Source organism: Vulpes lagopus, chromosome X (assembly GCF_018345385.1).
Source record: "Vulpes lagopus strain Blue_001 chromosome X, ASM1834538v1, whole genome shotgun sequence".
In the NCBI taxonomy this organism is placed as follows: Eukaryota; Metazoa; Chordata; class Mammalia; order Carnivora; family Canidae; genus Vulpes; species Vulpes lagopus.
This window is the reverse complement of record NC_054848.1, coordinates 45,934,955-45,946,672: the sequence shown is the minus strand read 5'-3', so window position 1 is coordinate 45,946,672 and position 11,718 is coordinate 45,934,955. Positions and strand designations below refer to the sequence as shown.

The 11,718-nt window shown below is 42.4% G+C and overlaps 1 protein-coding gene across 1 annotated transcript in view; it reads left to right on the top strand.

Moving 5' to 3' along the window:
- Positions 1–3,717: 3,717 nt before the first annotated feature.
- Positions 3,718–11,718, top strand: part of LOC121482516 (constitutive coactivator of PPAR-gamma-like protein 2) — an 85,703-nt gene continuing 77,702 nt past the window's right edge. Inside the window, exon 1 of the mRNA XM_041740410.1 lies at positions 3,718–4,536. Within this exon, the coding sequence (XP_041596344.1) occupies positions 3,844–4,536 (693 nt within the window). The 5' untranslated portion in view covers positions 3,718–3,843. The remainder of the gene's footprint in view (positions 4,537–11,718) is intronic.

The following is an 11,718-nucleotide window of genomic DNA, read 5'->3' as shown; positions in this document are numbered from 1 at the left end:
ACTATTTCCGCCTGGATAGGAATAAAAGTAAATTACAGGCATAGAAAAACTTATGGGAGTCAATTTACTGATGCACCTTCTCACTTAACCAGTCTACTTGGGCCGAGGGCATGTTCTAGAAGAGAAGTGATTCTCAAATTTGAGAGTGCATTATAATAGTCACCTGAAGGTGAGACCTGCAAAAACTTTCTCAACACAAACAGTCCCTTCAAACACCTAGGTCAAGAGACTTTACCAAACTTTAGTATGGCTTCTAGAAGCCTAAGGCTAGTCCCTGAGATGACTCATTTCTCATTTGGAAAGCTCAGGGCTGTCAACAGAATTTATAGTTTGCTTTAGCCAACACTTAAAGATAGCCCCCTGACCTCCCATTTTTAGAGCATTTACTAAAAAAGGCTTACACCTGTGAGCTCTTCCCTCCGTCCCCTCTTACAACTCAGAAAGATCTTTAAGGACCTGAGAGCCATTCCTTTGAAATGTAATCATCAGGAAGGTTAGGCCTCTATTTCCCAGTCTCTGTAGGACAGCACCCTAATTTCCATAAGTGCCAGCTAGCAGACCTAGCTGGCCTAATCACTTTTACGCTCTTGCCCACTCTTTGTAATTTTTTACTACCCTGACTCTACTTGAGCCCCTGCACCCTCCTTCATCCTCCCTCATCCTTCCTTTAAAATACCCAGTCACCTCTGCACAAGTGGGAACAGAGCCCAGCTTTTCCCCCAACTGACAGTAGTTACTGAATAACATGTTTTCACTGCTTTTATTTCAAAATTTTAAAAAAAATTCTAGTGACCATGGTAAAATTTGTTTCAGGAGTAGAATTTAGTGATTCATCACTTATATATAACACCCAGTGCTCATCACAAGTGCCCTCATCACCCAGTTTTCACTGCTTTAACTAATGTCAGGTTTTGTTTATCTTTGACATTACTTAAAACACAGATTGCTGGCCCCACTCACAGAGTTTGATTCTGGAGGTCTGAGGTGAAGCCTGAGAATTTCTAACAGTTTGTAGGTGATGCTGATGTGCAGGTCCAGGGACCATCCTTTGAAAATCACCATGACTCATGGTCTCTATTCACTAGGTATGATTTTCTAGTGATACAACTTCCTCAAAACCTCACTTGACTGCCTGTGGATTTCATTTGAGGGGACTCAGAATGCTAATAACAAGTCCAAGAACCTTGTCAAATTATAATCTTTGAATCTTAAGATCTACTAAAGGGAATAATCTGGCTCAGCCTGTTGCAGCTTCTCTTAGCACTCTACTGAATGACTTGGTTTATTCTCCCTGGCATTCTACTCAAGCTCTACCCAAGTTCAGAGGTTGGGTAGATAATAATAGGCTGAGTTCAAGGCTGTGAAGTTTGTGTGTGTGTGTGTGTGTCTTTTAAAATATTTATTTATGAGAGAGAGAGAGAGAGAGAGAGAGAGAAGCAGACTCCACCTGAGTGCGGAGCCTGATGTGGGGCTTGATCCCAGAACCCTGAGATCACAACCTGAGCCAAAGCTTAACTGACTGAGCCACCCAGGTGCCCTGCCTCTCTTTTCCGATCTGCTTTGGGCATGTTATACCTATTCTCTCTTCTTTGCATTTCAGCTGAATGTATTTACAGAGGAAAATATCATCACATTTGGGGATCTGGAGGACAAGGAATCTATGGAGGCTTAGACAGATAACCACATTCCAATTACCTAGATGCCAATTTCCTAATCAGTGAACATTTGAAATGAGAAAGTTCTGCTTTAAGTTAGCAAAGCCCATGAACATCTGACACTCAGCAATTGAAGATCTCTTGATACAGACAGAAGGGCTGCTCTGTTTAGAGTCCTGAGAGTAATAAGCAACTGCCTCACTGCCAAATAACACAAAATGCCAACTTCCCATTAACTGATGTGGGAAATCACTAATCTCTGCCAGTTCCATATTTTGGGATCTGTAAATTGCCACACTCCATTTCTCCTATCAGTTTTTGAAGGGATTTTTTTTCCATCATAAGTAGTTTCTAATCCAATTCGGTCTTAAAAGTAATAATAGTAAGGATATGGGGTTGCCTCACAGAAACCAATGACCAAGAATGCTTCAGGAATGATACAGAACCTGGAACTTAAACACAAGACTATATCTCACCTCTGTGCTGAGAATCTGCATTTTTCTTCCCTTTCTATAGAGTACATTTTACTTCTTTCCCTCTGGTGGTGAAATTGCTGACAGCTTCCAAGTTTTATGTTTAGAGAAAAACTGATCTCTCTGGTCCAATTCCAACTTTCCAGGGAATGAGATTCTGATTGATCCAGCTTGGATTGTCTATCTTTGACCCATTCAGCTATGGTTATATGAACTAGAAAACCTCTATTCTTTCCATCTTTCATCCCTTTGAGCCACTGCTCTCTCCTTTTACTAAGAGTTACCTATGTGCACTGCTTCACCATCTATTCTTTGCCAGTATGGCTTGTTCTATCTGCACTATTCTTTCATGATAAATTCCTTTATGGAGCTTGAAGCATTTTCAGCTTTTGCATCCTGATAGACTGTTCTCAGACTTTCATTTATCTGGACTACTCTTGGGTTCTGCACTTTTGCATTCTAACTTGGCCTACCATTATCTCCCATCTTTCATTATGTTCCAAGCCAGGTCTGGCTACACTACTCCCTATTACAAACAGATCTTCTATTTTGCTGTCCTTCTGCTAAAAGAGTGGGCCCTAAAAGCCAGTCAGAAGACTGATGCTACATCAGAATCAACTAAAAAGCATGCTGAAAGTCTATTTTTCAAAGGATTATGATTCTGTACGTCTGGAATTGTAGCCCTTGCAGTTATTCTGCAAGAGCTCCCAGATTCACAATGAGGTTTGGAAACAAAGGTCTGAACTAAAAGACACTGTAGCTCAATGACTACCTTGCAGTTTAATTTGTGTTGGTGCTTATTTCCCAGACCAAAGATGTTCTGGAAAAAAAAAAAGTGATAATTTCACTTTGTCTCTGCATTGCCTTGGGCAAATAAGGTCAACTTCACTACTCATAAACTGGGGCCAACAACTCTTCGAAGAATTACGGTAGTTAAAAGTTAAGTAGAGTACTACAGAAATGTTGGTTACCACTTTTACGTTTCATGTGTGTCCCATCTCATTCATTAAAAGATACGCATATTATACCCCCCCCCAGGAAAATGCTCCCTCCTCAGGAATTTTAGCGTTGTTTAGCTGAACTCAATTAATCCACTCTACTTCCTTTCCCATGATGCATCACTTCTTCCCCCAAACTCCTTTTCCTGGGAAAGGAGGTAAATAGCCTGAAGCAATTCGGCGGATGCCGGGAGTTGGGATTGCAAATCCTAAACACGTTTCACGCCCCGTCACCTCGAGTCCTGTGAGCGCAAGGGCAGAAAGGGTTGGTAATCTTGTTCCTCGACTGCATTCTGAGGCCGTAAAGAAGACTACAACTCCCAGGATGCCCCCTCCGCCCCGCCCCACTACCCCTCCCCCAAGCTAGAAAGCGTGTACCATAGAGAAGACGAGGCAACATGGCTCCCGGAGGTGGAAGGAAGAGGTTTCACCCCTTTTGAAGCGGTGAAGATCGGCCAGAGAGGGGGGAGAAAAAAAAGAAGTTACTAGAGCCCGTCATCGCTTTTATCCTCCTAGCCTCTCCTGAGTCCGGTCGGCCTCACCCCTCCTCCCCACCCCGCCCTCGTCCTCTCGCTCGTTTCCCCCCTCCCCCTCAGGATTCCTTTTCCCGCCCCCTCGCCCCCTGCGGAGTGCGCACGCGCCCGCCCCCAGCTTCGCGCCCAGATCGCCGCCTAACCTGCTCGCGCAGCCGCCGTCTCGTCTGCCCACCGACGAAGCATGGGCGTCCAGGGCTTCCAAGAGTTCTTGGAGAAGCGCTGTCCCGGGGCCGTGGTGCCCGTGGACCTCCTCAAACTCGCGCGCACGGTCTCGCGCCAGCAGCAACAGCACCAGCATCGTCAGCTGCCGCCTACGGCAGCGCTAGCACCCGGGGCTCCACGCGCCGCCAGAGGCTCCTCACCTCTGCAACCGCCGCTCCCGCCCGCTGCCTTAGGTGCCTACTCCGGGGGCTCGGGGCCGACTCGTCACCATCACCCCGCTCACCACTTCCACCACCAGGGCCAGGCGCACCCTGGGCTGCACCCGCCACCGCCGCCGCTTCCCCCTCCGCTGCCCGGGGCCCGGGTGCTTGTGGACGCGGGCTCGGCGCTTCCGCGGCTTTATGGTGGCTACCAGACGGATTGGGTGTGTGGCGGCCAATGGAACGCCATGCTGGGCTACTTGTCAGCGCTGTGCCAGGCTTGTGCCTATCCCGGCGGCGACGGCCTGGAGCTGGTGGTCATGTTCCCTGGGGGCCTTGGAAAGGACCGGCTGGCCGAATGGGGCCGTCGGTGCCAGGCCGAGCGGCAGACAGCGCAACTGATCGTGGGACACGTGGGCAACAAGGGCACCCCTCCTCCACGGGCCTGGTTCCTGCCACCGGCCTGCCTGAGCCACTGCGTGAGGCTAGCACTCATCCGCTTCCGGGTCAAGGTGAGGGAGGGGCCGGATCTTAAATAATATGCCCACACCTATTCCCTCCCAGCTAAACACCTAACCACCCACCCACTAACTTGCTCCCCATTTACTCACTCACCGCCTTATCAGCTAATCCACTTGCCTAACTATCCTCTATTATTCTATCCATTTACCCACCCTTTCATACCACCTCATACCAATTCGCCCACCAACACAACCACATCTCTACTCATGTCATCCCAATAACTCCCTTTACCTTCGTTTATCCAGTGGCCTATCCCAGGGTTTTAGCCGAATTTCTTTTGTCGCCCCATCTTTCTCCTGCTGTCTTCTGCCTCACGCTGAAATGGCTTTTTTCCAAATTTTACCAGTTGGTACCTCTGTATGTCTCTTTCCAACCTTGCAGCAAATCAAACATGTTAACCGAATACCTTTCTAGATTTTTCCCCACCATTTGACCCTGTCCGCTTTTTTTTTTTTACTTCTGTCCATTCAGCCTTTTTTCACTTCTACATGATATCTCCTCCTGCCTTAGCCTAAACAAATAAAAAAAAACACTGATTCAGTCACTGTTCAACAAATATTAGACCACTGAGAGTGAGGGATTTAAAGGACATGTGAGACGTGATTTCCTGCCCTTGGAAAATCAAGTATATAAACATGAAAGATTTATTTAATGGTTTAAGTGTATGTGATTATGCTTTTATGATACAGACTGTAAGTACAGTATCTGTGTGTGTTGGGGGATATTTGTGGGCTAAATGGATCAGGGGAGCCTTCCTTGAAGAACTGGATCTCTAGTTCTACAGGGATGGGTTGGATTTGAACGGGTTACAGGTTTGGGAGGGCTGCTTTATGTGGGAGAAAGAAAATGAGCGGAAGCAAAAAGGAATATGCATGTCAGGCCCCATGGACAGTTAAGTCCAATCTCTGCATGTAGTTGATCACTGCATATGGGGTCTGGGGAACAGCTGGGCAGCAGCATCTCCAGTTCTTGGCACCACTCCTATTGCTCTGTTGCTCTCCCATACTCAGGTTTCAAGTTCTTACGTGTGGGGAAGGAATACCAAGGCTTTTGAGAAGTAAAGGAGGTGGGCAGGAAGAAGAAAAAGTAGTACAGGGTTGGGTAGGACAAAACCTCAAACCCATTTTCCAACCAAGGCTCTTGGGTATGTGGTCACAATTAGAAGACAGGACAGGGAATTGTGAGCATCATAAAGAAATTGTCCTGGGTAGAGTAATGTGGAGGGAAAACTCATCTGAGAGACTATAAAGACCTGCAACAAGAAGCTTGCAGTGGTCAGAGAGTTTGTGGCTACAAACTTAACTCCTTGTGCATATTCTTAAATCTGTGCCTGGGTTGGATACAACATCCAGTAAAGAGCCATCTCAAATATACAAAGTAAGAAAAAATAATATAGCAGGCATTCATTTGTTTTCCCTCAAGACTGAACATTTTTCAGTAGATTCTTCATTCATGACGGTTCTTTCCATTTTGTTTTCATTGCTACCACTCAAGCTTTAAGGACTTTTTAACTCAGTGGCATTATTAACCTGGTTGCTGGTGACAATGACTGATGAAATGCTTAGTTTGTGCCAGGTGCTAATCTATGTGCTGTAACAACAAAATTTCTTTCATTTGATCCTCACAATAACCTGTGAAGCAGTATTATCACTGTTATCCAAATGTGGAAACTGAGGCACAGGAGGTTTAGAAAGTTGCCCAAAGTCACCCAGCAATAAATGGCAGAGCTGAGATTTTGAGGTTCATGCCCAGGCAGTCTGGCTCCAGAGCTCATGCTCTTAACAATGGTGCTCTAAGATGAATCTTTCTAAAGTGCCAATGTGATTAGATCATTCCCCCTACTCACCTAAAATCTTTCCTGGTTCTGGATAAAGACAGGTCTGGGTCATTAATTTATTTCATTTATTGCTTGCTGTAGACTAGGTACTATGCCTGTTGCCAGGGGTTAAGAGGTAAAAAAAAAAAAAAAAAAAGAATCCCTATACTTAAGGAGGTCAGTTTAGTAAAAGACAAAACCAAGTTGCAGATATGATACTGTGAGCTAATTGCAAATGATGAAAAATATGGCCCCACAGGGGGCATGGTTAATTCTGAGTGAGGGTTTAAAAGTTGGGAGAGGCTTCACGGTTTGGTGCTTAGCCATGAAGAGGGCTGGGAAGGATAATTTGGGTAGTGGACAAGGGTGTGGAGACCTAAAATGGCCAGCCATGAGATCTGAATGGATTTTGATTGTAGGTTGGCAAGAGAGCTAAACACTAAGTGTGGATTTGTGGTTTCCAAACTTTTTGTTCGTGCATCCCATCAATCAAAAGTTTTGAGAAGCAGCCTTAGTACGGCCTACCAAAATTCTCTATCGCACATTATTTAATTTTTAAAATTCCAGCAGTTCATTCTAATAAGATAGATTAGATAAATGGATTGATAAGGCTAGTGAAAATGGAGGAATCTCACTGCAAAATTTCAACTTTGCCATATGTTTGAAGTTTTTCATAATAGGATATTGGGGAAAAATCCCCAAAAGTCCTCTTCAGTCCTGAGAACTACCATTTGGGGAATATATAAATCTTGTTCCCTATGCTAGATTGTAAACAAATTCTTTCATCTTTTCATATTCTCCATAATGTCTTGTATATTTTAGGTTTAGGATACATTCTCTTAGGAATTCTAAGAGAGTGGTTTATAAGAGTAACTTTTAAAAAGTGTGTAGTCTGACTCTTAATCTAGTGGATTTAAAACTGGCTCCAAAGTCACATATAGTAAGGTATCTGTAGTTGTTACAATGAATGAAGTTCTCTTTTCTGGTTATGGTTGGTGATTTTTGTTGTTGGAGTGATGGAGAACTTCCTGGTTTATAGTACAGACTTAAAAGTTATTGGTTAATAACTGATAATGGCTTGCCTTTATAGAGGAGTGTGTTCCACTGTCTTTAAGATAGCAGTTTTTCACTTGGATGATTGTATGGGTCCCGTTTCTTTTGACTGAACTGCTAGTGCTTCAGAACAAAACTTACTACTGTATTTCTCCTCCTCTTGGTTTTATTCTTCAGCCTAGACCACAAAATGGGTCTTTATTCCTAATCTCATTTTCATATCTATTTTTTTATTTATTTATGCGAGACAGAGAGACAGAGACAGAGAGAGGCAGAGGCAGAGACACAGGCAGAGGGAGGAGCAGGCTCCATCCACCCAGGCAGCCAGACATGGGATTCGATCCCAGGTCTCCAGGATCAGGCCTTGGGCTGAAGGCGGTGCTAAACCACTGAGCCACAGCCGCCCTCCTAATCTCATTTTCATTTGTAACAGAGAAAATAAAGGTGGAGTGATTAAATAAAAGATAAATTGCTGGGCTGTTTATTAGCTTTAGACAGTTTGAGACTTCCCATTAAAAGAGTCAATGTATATTGTTGGCTTGAATTTTGTCATTTGGTTTCATTGGTATGTTCTGCAAACCTTTATAAGTGGTAATTGTCAATAGCAGGAAAATTAAGTAAACTGACAAATTGCTAGCCTGATCTCTTCCTAAGGGTCTCAAAAGTCGAGCAGCCAAAAGCAGTTTTGGAATGTAGTCTGGGAGATGACATGGGGGTGGCTCTGGGGATGATTGCTTTGTTTTAATGGTTAATATATATTAGAAAAAAAGAACACATCAAACCCACCTCTTCACAGTTAATTCTTTAGAATGGGACCAATTAAAGAAAAATTAGTTGGTTTAAAGAAAAGTATTAAGTTGCAGTACTTGGATGTGGCAGAAATCATATTGGTGGTAGGTGAACAATCCAAGTTTTGAAAAGTCTGACCAAGAGCTGGTGTCTTTTTATGCTTTTGTATAGCATACAGTATAGCAATGGCTGCTATGGTTCTGAGTTATTTATTTACCCTCAGTCATAGACACATCGTGATGATACTTCTTAGGTCCCTAATGGTAGGAAAAATGATTTTTTTTAAGATTTTTACTTATTCATGGGAGACACAGAGAGAGAGAGAGGCAGACATAGGCAGAGGGAGAAGCAGACTTCCTGCGGGGAGCCTGATGTGGGACTCAGTCCCAGGACCCTGGGATCATGACCTGAGCCAAAGGCAGATGCTCAAGAGCTGAGCCACCCAGATGCCCCAGAAAAATGCTTCTAATAATAATTATTACTACTTCTTGAGTTCCAAGTTGTACATAAAGTGCTTTTTAAATATCTCATTTATTCCTCACAAGCTTGCAAGAATGCACAGTATTCTTCCCCATTTAACAGTTGAATAACTGAGGTACAAAGAGGTGGGATGATATTTTTTTGATCTGTACAGTATTACATGCTGGGTAAAAATCCTTGTTCTGAGTCTGTGTTGCTCATAGTCCCTTTCCACATTTCTACCACACTATTTCCTTCTTTTTGTATATTCCTGTGTAAGATTGTACACTTATTGGCCAGATAATATGCATAAATACAAGAAGAAAAACAATAATAAGTCAACTTGTTGAGCACTTAGTTTGTTCCAGCATTGCTAAATGTACAATACTACCAATGTAAAGCACATGTGTAAGCTAAGTGCCAAATGAGTAAGTCATACCAATCTCTTTTTTTGCATTTTCAGTCTCTCCCTCTGGTTTCTTGGACTTACAGCATAAACAACCTTTAAACAACAAAAACTTTGCCTTTACTTTGTTATTCCCTTAAGTCATGATCCTTATCCCATTCTTCCCTTTTAGCCATTAATCATGAACAAAGAAGACTATTAATTCCCATTCCCTAGCCTGTTGTCACTTGATATCTGATGTCACCATTCTCAAGCTGCCACATCCATTTCCACTCTTACCCTTTCTTGGTCCTCTTTGAAATAATTAACACTATTGAGCCATCCATTCCTTGAATTGCCTTCCTTGGATTTCATAATGCTACTCACTTCTGATTCTCTTTGTAATTCTCTATTTCTTTCTCCTTTCCTTAGTTACTCTTCTCTGCCTGCTTCCTTAAGCTTTGGTTCTCTCAAAGCTTCTGTCCTAGTCATTTTATTCTATATTCACTTCCTGAGCAAGCTTACCATTATTATGGCATTAAATATTAACTATATTCTGATGATTCCTATAGCTCTTTCCCTACCCTCAACCTGTCTCATGAGCTTTTTTTAAGATTTTATTTATTTATTCATGAGAGACACACACACACACAGAGAGCGGCAGAGACACAGGCAGAGGGAGAAGCAGGCTCCATGCAGGGAGCCCGATGTGGCTCTATCCTGGGTTTCCAGGATCACGCGCTGGGTGGAAAGCAGGCGCTAAACCGCTGAACCACCCGGCCTGCCCTCTCATGAGCTTTTGACATATCTTTTCAGTTCTACTACTAATGTCTTATAGGTCACTTAACCTTAATAGTATTCAAGATGTAACTCATCTTCTCCCAAAACTTGTTCTATTTCCAGTATTCGCTTTTTCTTTGAACATTGTCTTTTATCTATTTCAAGCCAGAGATACTGGAGTCCTTAATTCTTCACTCTCCTGTCACTTTCCATATCCACTTGGTTACCTAGTCCTCTCACTTCTACCTCAAAAATGTCTTCTGAGTTCAGCTACTCCCACCCCCATTGCCTTAGTTCAAGCTGCCATCATTTCTTATGTTAACCATGAAAATAGCTTCACTTTTCCCTTTACCACTTCTGGGCCGTAATCCATCTTACACCTTGCCATCCGGGATACCATCCTAAAGACCAAAGCTGACTTCATTGTGTGCCCAAAGATACCGACTGGCTACTTTCTGCCTACCCTCCCAAGACCAGACTTTTCAGCATTGCAGTTGCCTTTTACAGTCTGATCCCAAACTCTCCAGGTTACTTGGTGCTTACTCTGCCCATACCTGTTCCAACCATTGGTATGTCTCAACCATCCTGAACTTTTTAGTTCCCTAGGATTACAGAGTATTCTCATCTAGTGCTTTGTCTATGTTACTCTCACTCTTGGCATAGCAAATTACTACATGTTGCTCAAAAGTTATCACTATGAATCTTTTCCAGCCAGCCTGAATGATGTGCTACACAAATGCTCTTTAATTACCTCTCATTTATTCTCTTTCATAGTATTTTCATATCACTTCATTTTAGTTCTCTTTATTTCCCATGCTGTACATTACGTCTTCAGAAGTTATTTATTTTATAAGCTGAAGTTTGTATATAATTCTCTTTTAATTGAATTCCAAGAGGGCAGGGATTTGCTTCTAGGGCTTGACACATTGTATACAATAATGGTTGTTGGGAGAGAGAGATTGGTTGATTGACTAACTGGGGAGCTTTAAAGGTCAGATAAGAGTTTAGAGCCTGTGTTTTATAATGTTATATATTAATTCCATGTAAATCAACTTAAATTCCAAATGGAATTTCAGAGCTGTTAAGTAAGTTTGGTAGCTGCCTAGCAATGTATTTATAGAATAAATTCCCTCTTGGTTGTGGTAATAATAGCTACCACATGGGCTGAGTATCTTACATAGATTCATTATGCCATTTAATCCTCATAACTATCCTCAGGATATGTATTAATCTCCATTTTTTATGGCTAAAATAAAAACAGACTCAGTATAGCCACTGGCCTGAGGTTGCACTGCTAGAATATGGTTGAGCCAAGATACAAACCTAAATATATTTGACACCAAAATCCTTTATCTTTAGCATATTATAAAACAATATAGTTGCATTTTAAACTTTTTCCAGAACATTTTTCTTATAATTAGTGTAGCATAATGGCTAAGATCTTGGAGCCAGATTGCCTGGGTTTAAATCCTTGTTCTCCTACCTACTAGCTATGTAAACAGGCAAATTAACCTATCTGTGCCTCAGTTTCTTTATCTGGAAGATGAGGGTAGTAATTATACCTGCATCACACACTTTGTTGTGAGCCTTAAATGATTTAATGCAAGTGCTTAAAATATTACATGGCACATAGTAAGTGCTACATAAATGCCAGCAACTATTACTTTGAACAAAATATCTTGTATGCCAAGTAGGTTGAACATAGATCATTTCACTCTCATGCTTTAAGATTAATATGGCATGGCATACAGGGTCTTCATGATCTGCCTGCTATTCTTTAGCCTCATTTCATGTTTGTCTTAGTGAATGATTTTCAATTTAACATTTTTTGAGCATCTCCTTTTGCCAGACCCTATATACTAAGTACTATGAACAGTGGAATTCATTCAT